The sequence below is a fragment of the Boleophthalmus pectinirostris genome, unplaced genomic scaffold (assembly GCF_026225935.1).
Source record: "Boleophthalmus pectinirostris isolate CB_2022bp ecotype Guang Dong unplaced genomic scaffold, ASM2622593v1 HiC_scaffold_16, whole genome shotgun sequence".
NCBI classification, from domain to species: domain Eukaryota; kingdom Metazoa; phylum Chordata; class Actinopteri; order Gobiiformes; family Gobiidae; genus Boleophthalmus; species Boleophthalmus pectinirostris.
Genome location: NW_026571095.1, coordinates 13,087,977 through 13,110,404, shown reverse-complemented (window position 1 = coordinate 13,110,404; position 22,428 = coordinate 13,087,977). Strand labels below are relative to the sequence as shown.

The following is a 22,428-nucleotide window of genomic DNA, read 5'->3' as shown; positions in this document are numbered from 1 at the left end:
TTGCCTCGTCATAGACAGAAAATAGCTTGATAAGTATACAGATCTTTTTTTAATCTTCTTTATTTTTATTTTGCCATTGCACTAGGTAACTAGGGGGTCGGCTGCCATCCCGTCTCCATGGAGACGTTTTTGCTTACCTGGAATGTTGTACAATATGGAGGTACACCTTTCTTGCATTTATTTGTCTACAGTTATTTTTTATTACTAACAAAATACCTTTAAAGACATGCATTCTTATGGTAACTGTAGTTGCCTCTCCACAGATCTGACCTGTGAACTGGCCTGATAGCACCACCTGTTGGTCTCCATGGAAATACAGCAAAGAAATGACAAAACCAAAACAATATGACTAAAATTTTGAGCTGATTTTGCATTATGATTCAAATAAATATGCTCTAATGAAGAAGAAAATACAGTTACGCAGAGATAGGGGCAACAGTGGCTCAGTGGATAGAGTTGTCGTTGTGTCCTAAGGCAAGACACTGCACCCACGTTGCCGAGTATGAAAATGGTGTGTGCGTGAGTGCTGGTAGTTGGAGGGGTAGAAAGACGCAGAATGGTCGCCTCGCTTCTGTCTTACCACTATAGAATATAATGGAATGAATGAAAAATGCACAGTAAATCGCTTAGGGGACTTGAATAATAATTACTGGATATATTCTCTTTCTTCTACTACTATATATACGTTTTTAGATTTGATTTCAAGTGCTTAGACCTTTGTTCCTGGGACGAAGCACAGTTGTGGCTGTTGAAAATTCGGATAGAAGAAGCCAAACAAATACGCAGCATCTTTGAAGTGTAGTGTGGTGTCTGGGATGTGTGGAAAATAGTTTAAAAAAAATAACCCTACGTGAGCCCGCAAAAGAATCTAAAACATTCTGGTTATGACCTATAGCTGTAGCAAGAAAATAAAATTTTTATAGTGTCCAATCAACATCTCAGGAAAACAGATCAATTCTGTGGTTGTAAGAAGCAAGAGGTGGTAGAAGATAGAAAAACACTACAAAAAACATAAACCACTGTCAGAAAGCTTGAAAAATAAAACTGTACATGTTTTAGTTCACTTGACCTAAACGTCTACCTAAAGCTTCAGAAAAACTTGAGATAAAATGTTAAAGAAATGCAATTTAATAACTCTTTATATAGTTTGTGTGTGTAAAGAGATCCAAAATGACCTTAGAAGGCATTTCTGTTCTCATCAAATAATTAAAAGACTAAAAATGGCTACTGCAGAGAGAAAAGTCAATTATGAAAGACTGGGTACATGAAAGCTGTGGCTTCAAAGATACCCATGGAGACCAAACAGAGGCCTTGTATTCTAATAGCCTGTGTTTTCATTCACAAATTATTCCCCAATTCAGTCAAATGATCACCACTTTAAAGGTGCATTAGGTAACTTTTTGATTGGAGGTCTGTTGCCTGCAAACTGCCTGTTTTTAAGATGGAGAGAATTACTTTTAGTATCAGATTGCAACAAGACAAATTTAAGAACAACTAGGAACGGTGGACTGAATTTCTCAAAACTGTAAGACCGGACTTTGTTTGATTTTTTATTTTAATAATAGTTTTGCTTACAATTGACAGAATAAAGTATTCATGTATATGCATCAATGGCACACCCCACATGTTATGCTAATTGCCTTTTTTCAGGTGCATTTGTGTACCTGGGTGAGGGTCAATCAAATGCTTTTCTCCGTGGAGATGTTATTGCTTTGCCTGGAATGTTTCACAGTATAGTATTAATACATTTTTCTATGTTCATGGAGACTAAATCATGTTACAGGGCAGATCTATGGAGAGGCAAGCCCTCTTACAGTCAGAATGTCTATTTTTCTAGATATTTTTTAGCTATAAAACCACCTGTAATTTAATAAATGTAAGGTAGTGCTGTTTAACGTCATACTATGGAACATTCTAGGCAGAGCACTGACATATCCATAGAAACAAGCAGGTGACGGAACCCCATCAAAAAAGTTACATAGTGCACCTTTAAAATATGATAAATAAAGAATTCAAAAAAAAAAAAAAAAAAAAAAAAACTGCCATGTGCAATTCAAACAGCTTGGGATAAACTGCTTGGCTTCTGATGGGAAATAATTACGAATGAAAACAAAAATCATCAACATCAAAACTTAGGAGCCAATCAAACTGGATTTACAATAAAAGCCCTGCATACTGAACAATCGTCTGTGCTATATTACCATATGCAAATGAGGCATCTTTATCCCACTCAATGTCTCTACGCACTCTTCAAATGTTTTTCACTATAATCTAAGCAAATAGGAACAATTAGTAAGGAGTCAGAGCTTTGTGGTAAGCCGATAAAAGATGCTGATGTCTGCTGTCTCCGAAGCACAGTGGAAAACAGAACAAATTGCTAGATTAAGTGAAATTGTAGAACATAATAATAGGATTACTCTCTCCTTAAGTCCATGTGTAGCTCTATATAAGAAAAAGGGGGAATCTTTGGCACCGATATGAGTTAGACAAACATTCAACAACCAGGGAATGTATTATTGCCGCTGGGTTTAACATAGGTTTGGCAACCCGCGGCTCCAGAGCCGCATGCGGCTCTTTAGCACTCCCCTAGTGGCTCCCTGTAGCTTTTTCAAAAATGAGTGAAAATGGAAAAGGAATTATTTTTTTGGTTGTTGTTTTAATATGGTTTCTTTAGAGGTAAAACCCTCATTCATCTCTGGTCATGGATCTGATCCATCAGCTGTGTGCAAATGCAAACACATGAAAAGTGTTTCAGCTGAACAAACAGATGAGCTGAAGCAGGGGGTGGTGTCCGATGCCTCCACCTGAGAAGTGCTTTCCCCGAAAAAAACAAAACAAAAAAACACGTGTGCAGACGGATGCTCAGAACAACATATAACGAACCAAACTGGATTCACGCTTCTGTCCGGATGCTGGACCACCTCGGAACCAGCCGCGGTCAAGCGTGGAGGACCGGAGCAGCCCGCCCGGACCTGTGGTCCACAGAGCATTCTCGCTTTTCCCGCACGGAACCAGCGCACAGATGACTGCACTGAAGCACTCGGACCCAGTCCTTTGCGAGCTGGTCTTGCTCGCCCCTGTCTGGAACCAGGACATGAAGGACAAAGCCTTTGGACAATCTGACCAACACTGGACCCCCAGCCCCGTCTTGAGGGGCTGCGCGCTGACTGCTCCCATGTGTTTGGCGCTGCTGCCCGAGCTCAGAGCTTCTGCTCCAGGCTGATGTGCGGTGAGTTGCGTACAAAGTTCTACATGCTGCTGGTTTATGAGTGCTCCTATGCACGATCAGAAGAAATGCGACTGCTGCTCTGAATGCTTCCATCATCATCGTCAAAGCAACAGGTAAACGTCGGTCGCACTTTCGGCGCGTCAGCTCCTAAAATTCCGTTTATCTCAGTTTACACGCAAACGTGAAACCGGAGTTTTCCAAAATCTCCACTCTAGCCGGAGTTTTTAGAAAGATTTGTTTTCAGAGGCGAATTCGCCATTTGCGTGTAAACGATGTGTACAAACGAAGGGAAATGTCTCAGTTTTTAAAAATAACGGGGCCTAAATGACAAAGGAATAAACACTAACCACCTGATTTCAGTGGCTACAGAGGTGCACCGAGTATGAGAGGGTCGGAAAAGGGGTTTGTGTAATCATGAATGCTCATTTTGTATTTGTAGCCTACTTAGTTATTTTAATAGTAGGCTTATATAGCTGATATACTGACAGCGTATGGTGCCTTCATATTAGGCTTATATAAGGCTTTCAATTTTTTTGCGGCTCCAGGCAGGTATGGTTTTTGTTTTTTTGGGCCAATATGGCTCTTTGAACATGTTGGGTTGCCGACTCCTGTCATAGACGGTATTAAAAAAAAAAGCGAGTGTGACATCACCCATAGCGCTCAGCGCCACTCAAATGAAGCTCACGATGCTATCGGCTACAGGGGCCAATTTGGAACCAGGCTCCATATTATGAATAGGATTTTTTTGACGGACAAAATAGTGAAAAAAAAACAACAACAAAAAAAACGCTAGGATCATGTTGAGCGGGTTATGACGAACATTTTAACACCAAAATGACAAGGCTCACAGCAGAAGTTACAGAGAGAGGGGCCACAATATTCCAAGGTTAAGTCAATGGGAGCCAGGGTCAGAAGGAGCCGGAAGAGCTGCATGCCAACTTCCTATTTGGAAGGCAGTGGCTAGCAGGTTAGCTATGTCCATTTATATATACAGTCTATGATGTACACATTATCTACCCTGATCAGAGATGCCCATGGCGCAGAAAGGTAGCTATTTATCAGTTACTTAGCCCCCAGGCAGATGTGGAGTGTGTTGCCACTGTAGTGCATGAAGTGTGACTGAATATTGGACTATTGTATGTTTTAATAAGTTCGTCAGGATTGTGGAGTGCCATATGAATCTGAGCAACTAAAAAATTTAAATTACATTTTTGTTAAAAGGTTTAAATTACCTCAAACTGAAAAACTATTTGCTGTTCCTCACTTAAAGAAAAAATACAGTGACAGAAATAGATGTGATAAATAGATTTCTCATCTCTAAAGAACATTGCTGACAGCTGTGATGGCTCTGGCATTTGACCACAATAGAAGAATGTCATGGCCACACACTGGTGAGTGGCATGTGTCCCACCTCACACTGGCCAGCACACAGCGTGTGCCATGAGATGCCATCTGCCTCTGAGGCTCCCTCAAGCTCCTTTTTTATCTCAAAGTTCACACACTCACACAGTTTGGCTGCTGGTGCCATGGAGGTCAGAGTAAAGACAGCTACTTATCAGGTCATAACAGTTCAGTTGTTGTAAACCCCTTATCACTACAACGTTTCTGTTCTGTGCCGTGACAAACCATAAATCAGCCGGAGTCTCCCTGCGATGCCAGGCTGGCTCTGACATGTTGGCGCGGGTGCCCGCTCTAGTGAGTGTAATCTCACAGTACAAGCGCCTTACCAGCTGCTGGTCCAGTGGCCCCCATGCAGCATACTGCAGGACTGCATCCTGCACCTCAGACGGATTCAGGGGCCAAGTTTCCCTGTAGAGGCAAAACAGCACAAGCTGTCACAATATTTCTCGACACTATGGTAGAGCAGCAAACAAATGCACTCAAGCAATAAAAGTCATGTATTTGGCTTGTTCCTGAACTGTAAGCTTCATCAATCATCCAAGGCCATTTTTAGCACCAGCTGACTTCTCTGTGCACCAGCGACACAGCAGTAGGATATAAGCAGACATAGATGGATGAAAGGCTAAAAACAGGCTTAAATGCAATTCTACAAAGTGGCAGCAAAGGCAGTAAATGCGCTGGAGTCACATAAGTGGCCACAGTCGGTCAGGCTAAGGACGTAATGTTCCAACTCAAGGGAAACGGAGCAGAATACAACTTACTGCGTGTCAAGGCTGTAGATGATGTACTTCGCTAGGAAGGAGTACTGGTAGATCTGCAACCAGACACACACCAATCAGGATAGCTGAGACGAACAAAAACTTTAAAACGAAAGAAGACAGGTGAGAGATGTTCTTACAGGCTTCACATCAAATGCAAAAAGTACATGTCGCATATCTGGAGACACTTGGTATTTGATGGCCCTGGATCTGTCCTGATCATAGAGAAAAAACACAGCATTATTGACAGTTAGCTTCACTGTAGCACTAACATTTTTTTCCATTAGACTGGACTCACAAACAGCTGACTGGGCACCACAATGGTTGTCTCTTTGGTGTTGACGTGAAGTTTGACAACATCCCCGTCTCTTGTACGATACAGCACTTCATGATCTGAAAATGAAAACAACATTAGACAGATTCTCGTTGCATTAGTCATGTCTTTATAAAGAAACATGGCGTGCACATCACAGACTTGGATAACTAATGCATTAAAATTCCCCTTGCAGTGAATGTTGTCTCTTTCCTCACATCTTTAAAGCAGAGGTTGAAAAGCAGTGCTAGACATTAAAGTTGTATCAAGTCTGAATAACCTGTCGTTGTTCAAACAAATATAAACATAGAATTCTGTGTGAGTATTGTGTTTCCAGTGCCTCCTCTTAGCTCGTAATGCTAAAAAGGCTATTAGAAAAGAACAAATACACTGTTATTAAATTGCTTGATTATATTTCCTATTCAAACAACTATCTTTTATTGGTTTTATGCTTTGAAAATTTTAAGCAGACGACAATCAACAAACAATTATCAAAGAGGAATGCAGAACTGTCACTATCAGAAATACACAGCCAAATCTTTTTGCTGCCACCTGCCATTCAGGCTCAAGTGTTTTCATCTTGAAACTCTGCTTGTTAAATGCACTGCCAAAACTGGAGCGTCAGAGAGAAAATCCCAACTAAGCATGATAAAACAGCGACCAGTTTCAAACAGAAATTCTCAAAAAGTGATTGTGAAAGATTCATTTTTTTCAGTCCTGATGTATAATGAAGGATATAGATGAAAAGTAACTCCAGTATTTACTTCAATATAGCATAAAATTGATTCTTATGAGCTTTTAGCCATGTTATAATATTACTATCTCATCAAAAACATATCTAGACTTGTGTTTTCTTTCATTCACATGCTTGAATAAACCCTTATTGTTAGTCTGTCTACATCTCCAGCTACTTTTTATTCCAGTACAGAGTATTTTCTGTTTGAGAAGAACACAGCCTAAATTTCAGGGTTTCTGTGTTAAATGTGTGAATGAAACAAAACACAACTCATTAACAAGATTATAACATGGATCAGAAAATAGCGTAATATAGGCCCTTTAACTGTGTATTCATATATTTAAAAATGGTTTGCCGCACTGAAGTTATTCCTATCGTACGTTATGCATCATCCACGCTTTATCAAACATCTACTATAGCTTTCTATTACATGTGGATTAACAGAATATATATTAAACCAAGTAAAAATATAAAATTACTCCATACAAACACAGAGAATCACACAACTCCATCTTCTGGAAATAATGAGAATGAGGCTGGTAAAGATACGTGAATTTAAAAATGCTGTTTGATTTTCTAACCCTTTGTTTGTTAAATCAACAGTTTTGGGAAATCCTCTGAGGCGACTACTGTTGGGGCTTTGGGCTATACAAAAATAAATTGTAATGAATTGAATTTAAAAAACAGGGAGGAGGTTTAACACAAATTGAATGAGTTATACCAGCGGGGGGCCAGGCTGAAAGCTGAAAAATGCATAAGACCAAGCTGCAGGCGCAGGTAAGCTAAAGTTAGTTCATTTTTAATTCTCTATATCACCAACACAGAAATGGCCAGGCTGTCAGTGGGACTTTTTCAGTTGGAAGGTCAAACCCTTTGAATGTGAGTGCGTGAGAAACTCAGAGGTGAATCCAAAGACTACAGAGGCGAGTGGTGATCAAAGAGCAGCAGGGATCAATTACACATCGCTGTGAATGAAGCACGCCGTATATTGATGAAGGCCAGTGGAGTACCGGCCGTCCCATCAGACTTCTTATCGGGAGGCCATTAGCTAAGAATGGGACTTGATTACATTAACGCTACTGACAAGATGCAAAGTCACCCGATTGATTGTGTGGCTCTCCTCAGGTGCTCAGGACAATTTCATCACTATTGTAAGTGAAGGGCGCAGGAGGAGCAGAGGAAGTTCACTAATTACATGTTAATTAGGCCCTAATGTAAGTAATCAAGAGTGAGAGTATGATAGACGGACAGTGGGAAGGGCAAGGTGTTCAGTGAAGTTGGAATTGGGCTAAGAACAAGGCTAAGAATGTCAAGATTGTTCCTAATGATGGAGGTTGTACAGTTCACAATATAAGAACTATGTAATTTTTCATGTTTGGTAAATGATCACATCACGCTTTTCCAAGGAATACATCAGTGTATAGACACTGGAGGTGAGGTGGGTTAATTGTCTTGCCCAAGGACACAATAGCAGCATTCATCTGTGGGAGATGGAATTGTACTGGCAAACTGTGGGCCAGTGGATGTGACTATTCAACCAATGATGTTTATGCCAACAGCGGGATTTGAACTGCCAACCTTCAGATCAGTGGCCAAATACTCTACCAACGGGTGGAAAAAACTGCTGGAGAAAATACAAAAATAAACTGCCTATGTCAATAAGATGAGTGGGGCAGTTTGGGGCAGATGGAGCAGAGTCTGGAGAATAGAATGATTTATTCAGTTATGCTATGAGGTCGGCGAAATAATAATCGTGATCATTTTAGAAGCAAAGATAATTCATTTCCATTCCATCTACTGATACTTTGCAGTGACATCATGCTGGGGGTGTTCAACACGTTTCTGGTGGAATGTCCAGCAGTTACCATGGAGACACAGTGCACACATTAGCAAACACTACCAAATATGTTATAAGATCATCTCAAAAATCAATACAAAAATACAAAATAGCTTTAAAGAGTGAATGTTCAGGAGCCTGTGATCAATATGAGCATATCTGTTTAGATGTTTGTTTGAGTGACAAACTGTTGGTAATGACTAGCTAGCTTGTGACTGTAATGTTATTTAAGAAGGACTTGTTTATCAGCACAGATCACATCACCTGTTGTAGTTCCAACCTAGCCAGCCCTTTCTGGTCAGATTGTGTTAAACCAAAGCTCAGATTAAAGTGTAGTTTATTTGAGTAATTTGAGTAACACAGCTTCAGACAGAGCAGTGCCTGCAGTTAGCACACCCCCATGGAATGCTGATGACATCAGCTCTAAAGTATCAATGTTTCAAAAAAGTTAATGTAAATATAAAGTGTTTTTATATCGCTATATATGACACTGAATCCTTAATGTATCATTCAGAGCGTTTGATTTCATAAAGCTGGTTATATACTAGATGAATGGTGTATGTATTGTATGTATTATACTTGGTGAATTTCACTGAACAGGTTTCATATCAGCCTACTGCCACTACTAGTTTAATAATCAAATAAACTTGAGCTTCAATTTTTAAACTGGGAGACTCGGTGCATTTCCCATGGTTACCTTTACTGTAGAATAACGGTCACCACAAGGTCTTTATTTGAACGTGCTCCATTCAAAAGAGTTGGTTAAAGGAAGAGCGTAAAAAGCCCTGTTCAGTGCAGTATTCATTAGGATCAGTCGTTCCCACATAAAGGGCCAGTCAATAATGCCAGACAGAACATGCTCATTAGATTGACCTTTCTCTGGTTATTTTCCTTTACAAATATACATAATTACCAAGCACATTACAACCTGCGTACTGCATTCATTGTTCAAATAAATACTTTATATGAAAATAGAACATTTCGTTTTTGTTTTTTGTTCTTTCAGCAATGCCTTGTAATGATTATTGCTTCTAGTGAAAAAAATATGAATAATGAATGTTACTACAACATAGTCCAACTCTGAATGAGAAATTGTAGCAAACAAAATATTTTTACTTTCATTTCTATTCTATTTATGACTATAAGCATCCAATCAAAAAATTTTCCTTATAGATCGGAAATATACTAAAACCATACTTATGGGAGACCTGAACTTTCTAAAAAGCTCATTTTCAGTCATCTAGTTCTTGTTAGTTGTTTTGTCAATTTTTTAAATGAGTCATCACTATCCTATTTGTTTATTACACAGAACTGACTTGTGTAAGCTTTAAGCCATGTTTGAATGTTACCTTATCTTAAACATCCCTAGAGTTGTGTTTTGTTTCATTCACACTCATTTGAGTAATTCTTTATTATTAGTCTGTCTACAGCTCCAAAGCTAAAAATGCTCTGTTTCACCTTGTGACTGGCAATTCCAGGCCTGAAATCATCCAGATGATTCTAGTGAAGCTGTATGGAGTTTAAAAACACACTGGAGCACTTTCTGTATTACCACATGACATCACAAAGTGGAGCAGTGTTTTCTGTTTGACATGAACTCATCTTAAATATGCAGGATTTGCATGTTAAACATGTGTGAAGGAAACAGAACACAACTCCAGGTATGTTTGTGATGAGGAAACAATATTATAAACACAGATCACATAGTAATGTAACATGAGCCTGTTTAAGAGGCCATAGGTAAATACACAAAAAACAAAACAAGAGAAAAATGTGGTCATTCTGAGCTTGTATTTGTATCAATTATAGGATATTATTAAGTGACATAACCCAGTTTAAATTTCCTTATGAATTGACAATACTATCTTGATCAAAATGCATGGAGGAAAAACCAAACGCTTTCATACAGACGGGCAAGCTATCAAAGCATGTCTGATTTAAGTACCGCCTCCTCACTTGGAGTTATGGGCAGCCATACCTGTCCGGAGGTGTCAGAAAATGCCCACTTTCCTCTGGAGGCAGACAGGCGCTAAATGCCAAAAGCGGGCAGCGCACTCACCGCTCAGCCACTTAGCATCTGGGTCATGGATCCTCAGGTCTGGCCCAAACACGTCTTCCACTGTGACTTTCTTCTTAAGGGCAAGGCTGTCATCTTCACCTGTCAGCAACATCAAACAAGGAAAATATCAGCTAAACTTGTACAATATGCATAGGTTTGAGATGTGTGGTATGAGACCTGGCTTTTTGATTTAATATCTGTTTCGCTGGTTCTATGGTTGTCGAAGTACATCATTGTCTTTTAAAGGACTTTGAGGCTGACTGCATTTACATTTCATAGTTCAGAACTTCCTTAAGAGGATGGAAATTGAGTATGCAATCTTTTCTTGACTTTGACTTTGCTGGATACTATTATAAAGACTTACATTATAAAATGTTCAAGCTTTTTAAAACTACTTTGGACACCTGAATGGAAAGAAATTAGTGTGTTTTGGAAGTATCACATAGTATTGCATGAAATGTTCTACAGTATATGGCAGCAGATACTGGTCTAGTATCACATGTTGGCACTAAGTACATGCAGTGTTAGGAAGTAACTGAATACATGTATAGAGACTACATTTTCTGTATACTAACTTTGAGTAACTATTTTACATTTACTCATTTGGTGGTATTCAGAATACAGATACAGTACAATATAGTACACTATATGTATTCAAAGGAATACATGGCGGTACTTGATCACACAGAAACAGAAAACACTATGGTATGTATGTGTGGCATGTATCATATTTTCTTTTCTAATCAATGATAAATAAATGCAGAACAAATGGTGAAACAAATATGAAGCTATTTTAAATCCTGTGTTGTGTCTACACACTATAATTTAAAAGCAATCTTTTGTGAAAGTATTGTAAGTATTCAGAATACAGTACTCTGACTGGACCATGGATCAGAATACATTGCAAAATACATTTTAATACAGGTATTCAGTAAGTATTCTGTAATTAAATTTAAATTTTCAAAGTATTCTTACCATCAGTGAGTAAATGTTTTGATTAACCTGAGGCTGGGGCAACTCACATACATTTGTATTAAAGATGCAATATGTAGCTTTTCTGGTGAGAGTTCTGTCACTATGGAAACTATTGCTTTGCCTGGAATGTCCAACTGTATGGTATTGGGCAAGTCTATTTTGCGTTCATTTAATTAGATTAAATCAATAACAGGTGGTTTTATTGCTCAAAAATGCCTTGAAAGACATCCATTGTTACTGTGAGTGGGGTTGCCTCTCCGCAGATCTGTTCTGTAACTAGGCTTGAAGACATCACTTGCTTGTCTCCATGGAGATAGGCAAGTTTAATGTAATACTGTTAGTCATTTCAAAGCAATAAGATCTCAATTGAGACAAGCAGAATATGTCACTAGAAACATTGGATAAAACCTAGGCTATGGTGTCCATTAGTTAAAAATTCAGAAATGCATAAAATTGGCCCCTTTAGCTTAAAATCACAACCTCCCAAGACTGAATTAACAGCTATATCCAAAATAGACAGTGACTAATCTGCCTTTGTTTAATGTCCATGGTTGAGTGGTCCACTTTTCTATCATAAAAAGTACTAATGGTTTAATTTCCTTTGAAAGACAGTTTCTACTAACTCTTTTAATAAATGTATTGCAGGGTTGTGAGGGGGGTAATCAGCTTTTTGGAGGTTTCTACCCTGGTATAATGTTCCCTCATCAAAATCATGCCTGAAGAGCTTTTAGCCATCATGCATGTTTGAGTAATCTAGCAATCTTGCCCTATTCAAACCCTTCTTACCATTAGCAGTACCGTATCGTATCGAAAGCCCATTTTCCAAAAAATATGCATGATACAAAACAATATACTACAATTTCAAAAACCTGATTCAATGTGCAGTAGTTTCATTAGCGAAATGTATTGTAATGTGATAGCGCTCTGAAGGAGGAGTGACTTAGTGTGGAGAGGCCATTCAGAATGTCAAAAACAAAAGTGGAACTTAATAACACAAATACAGCATTTCCAAAACAATAAAAAGTAACACTGTGATCTAAGTATGTATATATGTTAGCAATTTATTCTACACAAAGTATAATACCCCTTCTTTAAGTGACTGAATTCAATTTGTTTATAATGCATTGAGTTTTTGCTTGTAGTGACTGACTTGTTTAGTTTATTCTTCCTGTATTGCTTCTCTCGGGGGGCCTAAGACTCACACATGCCCTGTCACAGACGCGCTCTCTTCAGATACCATCTCCAGCAGCTCCCCACACTTTAGGTAAAGCAATTTGGAGCCAGACACAAACACGCACGAGGCCCCAGGTATTGCTCTATTGATCTGAAAGCATCGGTTCACATCTGCCAGCTTCGTTTTAAACAGCAGGGCCTGGACTCCCTCCGTTTCTGTAACTTTAAATGAGCTCTAAAGCAGGTCGAGCAGCTGCAGGTGGGGCAGACAACAGCGCAGCAGCTTAGGGCAGGTGTAGAGGCGGTTTTGAAGTGTCGCGTGTGCGCAAGTTAACTTCGAAAAACAACACACACAAAAGCATTGAGTGTGACAGGCCGGTCCGCTCCACTCACTGACATGACAGTTTTTTAACAGGCGTCGTGTTGTGACTGAGCACGAGATGTTACTGTGTAAATATCACGTCAGACATTGTCAAGTGTTTACCGACTTGAAAGGAATCGGACACATTCTCTTAGGAACGGCGCTGCAGAGCGACAGCCTTATTTCCACTATGAGAAAAATTGAATTTCTGATATTGAGTCAGTCTGACAAATGGAAGAAAGCAATGCTGCATAATAATCTATATTCAACAACACTGAGTGGGTTAACAATGTAATAGTTTCCTCTCCTGGCTAGCCACTGTCCACCACTTAGTGTAAAAAACAAAACCTGTCTGAATCGGTTTTAGCAAACATATCCCCAATTTGTCATTAAACAGGTCTATTATATTAATACTTTGCAGCTGATGTTATCAATTCACTGGAGGTGTGATGCTAACTGTAGGCACTGCTCTATCTAAAGCTTGTTAGGGTTTACTTTATCACCATCTCACTAGAAGAGCTGGAACTACAAAAGGTGGGTTGATTTGTACTGATAAAAACAAGACTCTCACATCTGTCTGCCTACTACTTTTTATTGGACTAGTTTTAACAATATACAAATAGTATATGCAGTAAATGCATGATTAAAGGCACACCATGTACGTTCCAATATCTCCACAGAGACGTTGCTTGTATTTTTTGCCAATAATAATGCCTGTAAATGAATAAATTAATAAATGAAGATGTGGTGTGGAATATCTCAGGCAATGTAATAAAAACATACAGAAGCAGAAAACATACATATGTACCTACATAGTGCACCTTTAATACTAACTACTATTTATTTTGGCAAATCTTCTTTCATCTTAATTAAAGGAATATCCCACTTTAGTGTTCTGTTATAAACATACATTGGACCAATTGATCATACTGGCTTCTATGAGCAAAATAATAATGCTAAAAAATAATTCTGTTCAGCCTAAGTACATGTCCTAAGAACATTCAAGTCCTAAGAACATTCAAGTTTGTATTTCCGATGTTTCATTGAAGACATCCTGCATTGGATATCCATTAGAAGCCTCATTTCCTCCTTATGAGCCCCTGATGATAACTTTGTATTAAACCAAAGTGCAACCACAGAAACTCCAGTGTCTGTGAAATAAGTGTGTTCTGTCTGACATTCAATAGAAATGGACTCATTGAACCTGGAGCATGGTAGGTTTGCAAATGGCCACATCTTTGTTATAAGTAGCATATTTAAATGCAACTAATTTCATTGAACTCCCTTGTAGCAAATGAACCATTACCAGGGTCGTTTTGTTCTTTTGAGCGGTTTCTGCTCTTATTTATGCTTTCACAAAATTATATCTTATTGTGACAAAGCTCTATGCATAATTATAAAAGTAAGATCATCCTTGAAAATATACAATTTTCCCTCATTATCAAAAACATAGCAGCAATGAGGGTTATGTGCCATTACGGAGGTAATTGCTGATGTCATATTGTGGAAAAGTTCATCACCAAGGACTAGGTGTTGTAAGTATCGAAAAACAGATTTTAATTGATACTAAAACTACTATAGAAGCTAAATACTCATTTGAGCAATGAAATACTAGAAAAGTTACATTCACAGGACAGAAATTAATCTTTCATGACTAGCTTTAGAATGATCTTGAGCTGTATCAGAACAAGTAAACCACAAGACCACATAGACTAGTATACGCCTATGGATCACTAAGGGTATCAGAATCGGCATTGAGTAGCATGTTTATTCCTTCATTTATGTTAGATGGAACAATCATTTTTGGGGTTCAATATTAATCATGACCATTTTTTTCTAATGGAGAACTCTTTGTCATTTTTTTGTACTACGGAAACATTTGAGCTGTAGAGAGTGAAATACACGACTTCTATGACTATGTTTTTATTGCAGTCTGTGTTTTCATCCATATTGTACATTTAGAATAGTTTTTGGGGATAATCCGCATTGTGTCAGTGGCATAACATAGTTTCAATATTACCGTCTATATCTTCAGCAATATATACTTCAAATTTGTTATCATGGCAGGCCTACACAACACTGCCAAGTACTCACACTGTGAATCTTCTAGAAAATGGGCCAATATACAACACACATTACCAACCTTTCTGACTGAATACAAATCTTGTTTTCCACATCTCCACAATCCACTTTTTTTTTTTTGTTCCTTCACTTTTTCTCCAACAATTCACCAAATGTCATCTTATGTCAGAACCACAGTTGGTGCCAGCCCAAATACCACACTGGGCCTTCACTCGGAGCTGCCTTGCTGGGGTATTCTTTTGTAAGGCTGTTTGAGGTACAAAGGAAATGGTTTTCTGCCCACACCTGACGCCAAGGCTAGATAAATACATACACAAACCCTCATGCTGTATAGATGTGTGTAGGAGGCAGAAATAATGGTCAGGCTGTGAGAGATACGGGTTTTGCAATATCAGAAATCTGCATTTAAAATACGATACATAACAATACATTATAAAAAAGGAAATTTAGCTATCAAACAATATCAATGCTGTGCTGTTTTAAGACATGTTAGAATGTTGTTACCATTAACATACCATTTCATTCACACGCTTGAGTAACCCTTTATTGTGAGTCTACATTGTCTACATCTCCAATGCTCAAAATGCTCAGTTCCATGTTATGATGTCATGAAATGGTAGTTTTAGAGATTAGCAATTCCAAGACTCCAAATGATTCAAGTGAAGATGAATAGTTTAAAAACGCAGTGGAGCACTTCCTGTATTGCCACGTGATATCATAAGGTGGAACAGAGTGTTTTCCATTTGAGAGAAGATCACAGCCTAAATCTATAGGGTTTGTGTGTGTGAATGAAACAAAACATAACTCTATGTTTTTGATGAGGAAACAACATTATAGCATAGATCAGAAAATAGTACAATATTTCAGTATTTTAATATTTACTTTAGTTTCAAAAAAGTTGGTTAAGAATTTTATATCCTAGGTATTTAACCAGGAAAGCACCACGGACATTTAGAATAGCAGAGTGGACCCTTTTACATGGTTTAGAAGCATGAGAGACAGAATAAACTTGCATAGACAAATATAAGAACATGCAAACACAAATAGACCCCAATCAAATCAAACCTTAAATCCTCTTGATGTACTAACTTCTGTGCCACTATGCCACCCATAACATTTAAAATAACTATTTTGTAGCAATAGTTATATTTTTCTTTTTCTCAAGGACTGAAACACAAAACAATATTGATCTAGCTAAGATCAAGTTGGTATGACTGGCTAAAATGAATTGTGTGTTATGGTTTTTGATAAAACCTGTCATGTTAATACATTTTGAAGTATGAAATATCGCTGAAGAAAATATAAATGATATAAGATAATATTGAATTCCATTACACCACTAAAGCAATAACCCTAAAACAGGATTTCCTTCAAAAATTATTCACAATGAACATGAGCTGCAATAAATATATGAAACAGTTATTTAATAGTCATTTATTAAACCTTTTATAGCTCAAATCTGACCAAAGAATGATAAAAAGTTAGTACAAAGAAATAGTACCCACGATAAATACTAATACTAATCTATCATGTATGGAATGATAAATTGATGAATTATCGTGACAGAACTCTCAGGAGTCCCTAAAGCAGTACTTGCTGTAGTGTACTCACGGGGTGTCAGCAGGATGACGGAGGTGACGATGAGCGAGCAGATGATGAGGATGACCAGCAGAGCGATGGCAATGCCCTTCCAGTTCCTCTGGGGCGGCGCACTCCCCACTAGGTCCTGCAAAACAACAACCAAATGTTTAACAGTGGAACAGTATCCAACCTTTAGGTACGGGAATTATTATAAACTTACAGTAACTGTGAAAAAGCATTGCCAAAACATAAATGATTTAGAGTTTAGAGGAACAAATGATAATGGTGTAGTGTATATATATATATATATATATATATATATATATATATATATATATATATATATATATATATTTTTTTTTTTTTTTACATCATATAGTATAGTATTCAGACTTAGAGGTTGATCACAATTCTGTATAAAATATATGTTAGTTTAAAATGAAGTTAAAAGCCCATCTATTTGCTTTTTAACTTTCAACACAAATTAGAGCTGCTATATCTTGGATTTTAAGGGTCTCTTTTTCACACCCAGTATTGTAATGTTTTAACAATTTCTCGACATTCCCTGTTAAATTGGTTTTGCAGCCACTTAACAACACAGAAAAGCACTCAGCGTGTATGTATGTTCCTACACACGGTGAAATACTGCACGACCTACAAGTGCTGTTTGGGTTTAAAAATGCATTACTACAGCGACAGTTACATTTTGTAGTGCCATGGACTGAACATTGTACGGCTCATTCTCTGTCACTCCCGTGTCAGTCGTTCAGCCACTTAAACATCAACACATCACCCCCCACCTCCCCGGCTGCTCCGTGCCAGTCCTCGTACAAAGGGGCCCTGCCGAGTGCCCTGATAGCAAGACAGGAGAGAGATAGAGAGAGATAGACAGACAAATAGAGTGTGTGAGAGAGAGAGAGAGAGAGAGAAGCAGGGAGACAAAAACAAGAAGAGCATGATAAACAGACAGAAAAAGAAGGAGCGAAACAGAGAGAGAAAGACAAAAACAAAGAGAGACAGGAGAGGGAGAGAGAGGAGACAGAGAGAAAGGAGAGAGAGAGCGAGAGACTGAGAGACGTAGAGAAGAGCAAGACAGAGACAGAGAAAAAAAGAGATATACAGGGAGAGATGCAGAGAAAGAGAAAGAGAGAGAAGCAGAGAGACAAAAACAAAGAGAGACAGAGAGGGAGGGGGAGAGACAGAGAGAAGAGCAAGACAGACAGAGAGAAATAGAGAGAGAATGAGAGAGATACAGAGAAAGAGATACAGAGAAAGAGAGATACACAGAGAGAGAAGCAGAGAGACAAAAACAAAGAGAGACAGAGAGAAAGGAAAGAGAGACAGAGACAGACAGGGAAGAGCAAGATAGACAGAGAGAAAAAGAGGTGCAAGAGAAACTGAAAGAGAGAAAGAGAGATAAATAGAAAGAGAGAGAGAGAGAAAGAGAGACACAGAGAGAGAGAGAACCAGAAAGACAAAAACAAAGAGAGAGACAGAGAGAAAGAAGAGAGCAGCTGAGAGACATGGAGAAGAGCAAGATAGACAGAGAAAACGAGAGAGAAACTGAGAGAGAGAGCGAAAGAGAGAGAAGCAGAGAGACAAAAACAAAGAGAGAGGGAGAGACAGAGAGAAAGGAAAGAGAGAAAAACAGACAGAGAAGAGCAAGATAGACAGAGAGAAAGAGAGAGAGGGAATGATAGAGATACAGAGAAAGAGAGATACACAGAGAGAGAAGCAGAGAGACAAGAGAGAGAGAGAGAGACAGAGAGACAGACAGAAAGAGAGAGAGAGGGAGGGAGGGGAGATGTGGCCACCAAATAATGAGGCACTCTCCTCCGCTGGCCCAGCAGATGGTAGATGGCTAATCAGAGGCGTTTGAAGCCGACACTGCAAGAAATCCACAGGACATACACAACATTTTAACTGCGGGATTGCTCTCCGGTCATCAGGTGGCCTCAGAGGACTGCACACTCCATAAAGCTGGAGAAGTGCTCAGCAAGAATGGACCAGCCTAAGCAGAATGTGTTTTCAGCGGGGAGAAAGTGAAAACAATAACAGCTGCTTTGCATTAAGTTTGACTGCATTAGTGCTTTTATATTAGACAAGTGGTGGTCAAGAATTTAATAATAATGTAGACGATTATATAGACCAAAACACAACATGGGTAAATCTGACTAAATCCTTCTGTTTTTTTCTGTTTATTGCAGCTCAGTGCTCAGACAAACCTCTTTTCATCACCCGTTCATCTTATTGGTCAGTGTTTAAGGCTGAGAAAGAGTGGTAGGGTGATTGAATTATAAAGGATTTAACCTGTCAGAAGGAGCAGGGGGCTTTAGTTACCTCTTAATGATTGTGATTTGATTTTTTTATTGATTATTTTTTGGCATATCACCCACCTCTAAATGATAGTAAAACAGATAAAGCCCAAAGTTTCCAACAGATTTGGTTAAGATTATGGTGGCACAAATTATTTTTATTTAAATAGCCTAAGGTATATTAATAACACACATCTGAATCATTCAATTTGTGGAGTAAATGTCACTTACTATATTTAACCTTTAAGCAGTCATTTTGGACCACTGTAGTCTCTTTTATATGTTTACAATGTTTACAATGAACAACAAATTCTAATTTTGTTATGCCTATAGAATATATAGTCCAGGTTGTTCTGAGGGAAATTTTGGCTTATGGGGGGCATCATTTTCTACTGTATTAATGGGAAACACTGAAAGCATGTTCACCTTCGAGGAGAACAAACTTCTACCACGCAAAAGCCAGAAGAATCTGACTGTATGGTTTAGTCAGAACTGCTCAACTTCAAAAACATTGTCCAGATGACTATCTTTGAAACCTTTATCACAATATTATTTCACTGGCAAGGACCCTAACCTCAGAATATTGAGTAGATCTGAATTGTAGACAAAGTGATTTGAAGATGGCGATCAGCTCTTGGCCTTTTTATCTAAAAGATAAGAAAACAAAACTCATGTACTTTAAAACTGTCCACCTCTAAAATAACTATTCTGATTCAAATGACAATTGCATCTGATTTTACTTGACGTTTATTAAAACTATTTCAGTTCAGGGTCACTAGGGCCACTGCAGAAACCCAACTGTTACACTGGCACTTACAGTGTGAATGCTCACGCCGTCTAGTCTATATTTATAATCTAGAAGTGCTACCCTTACAATTATTAATTATTGAAAGGTGAATGTATTCTATTTATTTAATGATTTAAAATAACTGTGGCCATGGAAACCACATTGAGAAAGATTTTTAAACTTTCAAGTATTAAAATATTGAAACACCGTAAGTATGATTACGCCCTTCTCAAATCTAAAATGTTTATTTCGATTTTAGTGCTCATCCTTGAATATGTCTGAGTGAAAATCTATCACCGACAGTTAAGCTCTCTACAGCAAACCTGAGTCGTGGTTCTAATCTTATTCCTGTCAATGTTATTTTAAGGAGAGTTTGGGGAGAGAACGATGCCAAAGCTGTCATTGTACTCCGCTATGAATAGATCAAATTTGCATTGAGAGCCCTGGGAGGAAACAGGTCACAATTCAAGAGCCGCCTTCCCTAATTAAAAGCCTAAGACGTTGTGTGTATCTGCGGTCAAAGAACAGTCTCTGACCAGCCACCTGTATCCAGCCTTCTGTAGATTTCCCTGTTAGCAATTAGAACTGGTCTCGCTCCGCATGCTGTGAGCGCTAACATGGCCACTCAGTGACCCATCGGCGAGTTAATGAGGGGGATCTGCATGCACATGTAACAGGAAAGCAAGCTCCAGACTACTATTTTAAAGGCGCAATCTGTAACTTTCTGGTGGAGAACCTGTCAAATGCTTTTCTCCATGGAGATGTTATTGCTTTGTGGGGAATGTTTCACAGTATGGAATCAAACCTTTATATCTTCACAGAGACCAAACCAGACCAAGTTACAGGTCAGATCTGTGGAGAGGCGACCACACTCACAGTCAGAACATATGTTTTAGAGCTATAAAACCACCTGTAACTGAATAAATGTAAGATAGAGCTGTTTAATGTCATACTGTGGAACATTCTAGGCAAAGCAATGACATATCTATAGAAACAAGCAGTTACATAGTACACCTCAATGCTTCATTTGTCACGATGATTACTATATCGACTTATCGTTCAATATATGAAAGCTGGAACAATTAGTTCTGGGGCTCAGTATCGTGTGAACATGTTCTTTGTAAAAGTGAGGAGATTTGGGGTATTTTTGTTGTGATGCAATACGATTTGAGCTGCAGAGGGTTGAATAATTAACTTACATAGATAAATATTGGTTAATTCTGCTGTTTATTTGTTGTAGTTCATGCCTTTTCGATTTAAAAATGGTTTCCTGGGATTATCTCGCATTATTGTTATTGAGTCAGTGGCATAAAGTAGTTTCAATATTCTCCCTTATCAGTATTTGTCTGTAGCAATACATCATGCTTCAAAATGTGTTATCGTGACAGGCCTACGCGGTCCTTTCCATTCAAATGTGTGTTCATGTAGTCTGTGTGTAGAAATGTCTCAGTGAAGTCGATCGACACTGAGCGCACAGAAAAACAGCAGGGGCATTGATTGAATGATTAATGGGCAATGTTAGATACGGGTCTGTGTGTTACATTTGAACTCCAGTGGTACAACACAGTCAACCTCTAATTGCAGCTTTAGTGCAAAATAACACATGGAGCAGCTGTTTTTCTTGGTGTTGCTATAGGTAGTGGGTAACAGAAAAAAAGTTAAAAGCTAATTATTTTTCAATATACAGAATATAGATTTTATAGATCCATTTTTGATTGTATTTATTTCATTGAAAAACTTAATGTGAGCAGACTTGCATTTCCACAAACCTGAGTCGTATTTGGCCTGGAGGAGGGCAACCGAAATTATGCAGGTGATATGTCACCTAAAGAAAGTTACATACTTTACCTTTTTTTTTTCTTTTCTTTTGAATAAACGTTTCTCTAATAATTGAAATGGTCAGTAATTAATAACCAATAGTAATACTAGTATTTGTACCAAGAGGTTAGAGTTGGGAGATAAAGACAGAAAAACTGCTAATATCACAGTTCTAGTTTTGGAGATAAGCAGAGTTAGGTCTTAAAAAATAAATTAAAAATGAACTTGCAGTGTATAATGCAGGGGTTTCTTGGGAGCTACAGTAGCTCTCCACCCTCTTCCAAGTTGCTTGCCAAAGGATTTTTGAATTATACATATTCTGCGAAATAGTTAAAATCTGATTCATTAAATGCCTATTACCATTGTAAATGTATAATTTTTATGCCTAACTCTGTGCACTAATAACTAGATAATTCTTTATGTTTTTAAAGCATCTAACTGTACCCAAATAAGACTTGTGGTGGTTCTTATACTCAGTTTGTTGCAACCGCTACAATTAGGAGCTTTCTGGGAATTTCTGTTTTGTAAAGGTAGCTCACCGATGGAAAAAAGGTTGGAGAGTCCTGGTATAAAAAACAAAAACTAGAGTGATATTTCTGCACTTTTGTGATGTGTGTTTTTACAGCCCATTTGATATGTGCAAAATTTACAATTTACAGCAAGGATTAGCAAAATACTGTCTGAATATCCTCAAGACTATCAAAATTGTCAAGATATTCATTTTGTCAATATCTCCCAGCCCTATTAGGTAAAGCAATGATCCGGTACGGTGAGAATTAAATCCCAACCAAATACAGACTTGACATGGGGCTAGGTCATGCTTCCGCCTGGTATCTCTTGTTCTTTTTTGTATCCAGGATGGAAATGGCAGCACTTCAGGACAAATGGGCAATAAAGCGTCAAGTATCTGATCGGGAGCAGACTGTTCCTGACTGAGGTACAGATCCATAAGAGCTGGTGCTGTGAGCTGAATCGCGCCCCAGAGGAAAAGTACCACTCCACA

The 22,428-nt window shown here is 38.3% G+C and overlaps 1 protein-coding gene across 1 annotated transcript in view; it reads right to left on the bottom strand.

Moving 5' to 3' along the window:
• Positions 1-22,428, bottom strand: part of dpp6b (dipeptidyl-peptidase 6b) — a 94,416-nt gene that overhangs the window by 13,331 nt on the left and 58,657 nt on the right. The window contains exons 2-7 of the mRNA XM_020923993.2: positions 16,536-16,650; positions 10,334-10,432; positions 5,687-5,781; positions 5,529-5,603; positions 5,392-5,444; positions 4,957-5,038 (exon numbers count right to left, since the gene is read on the bottom strand). Coding sequence (XP_020779652.1) covers positions 4,957-5,038; positions 5,392-5,444; positions 5,529-5,603; positions 5,687-5,781; positions 10,334-10,432; positions 16,536-16,650 — 519 coding nt within the window. The remainder of the gene's footprint in view (positions 1-4,956; positions 5,039-5,391; positions 5,445-5,528; positions 5,604-5,686; positions 5,782-10,333; positions 10,433-16,535; positions 16,651-22,428) is intronic.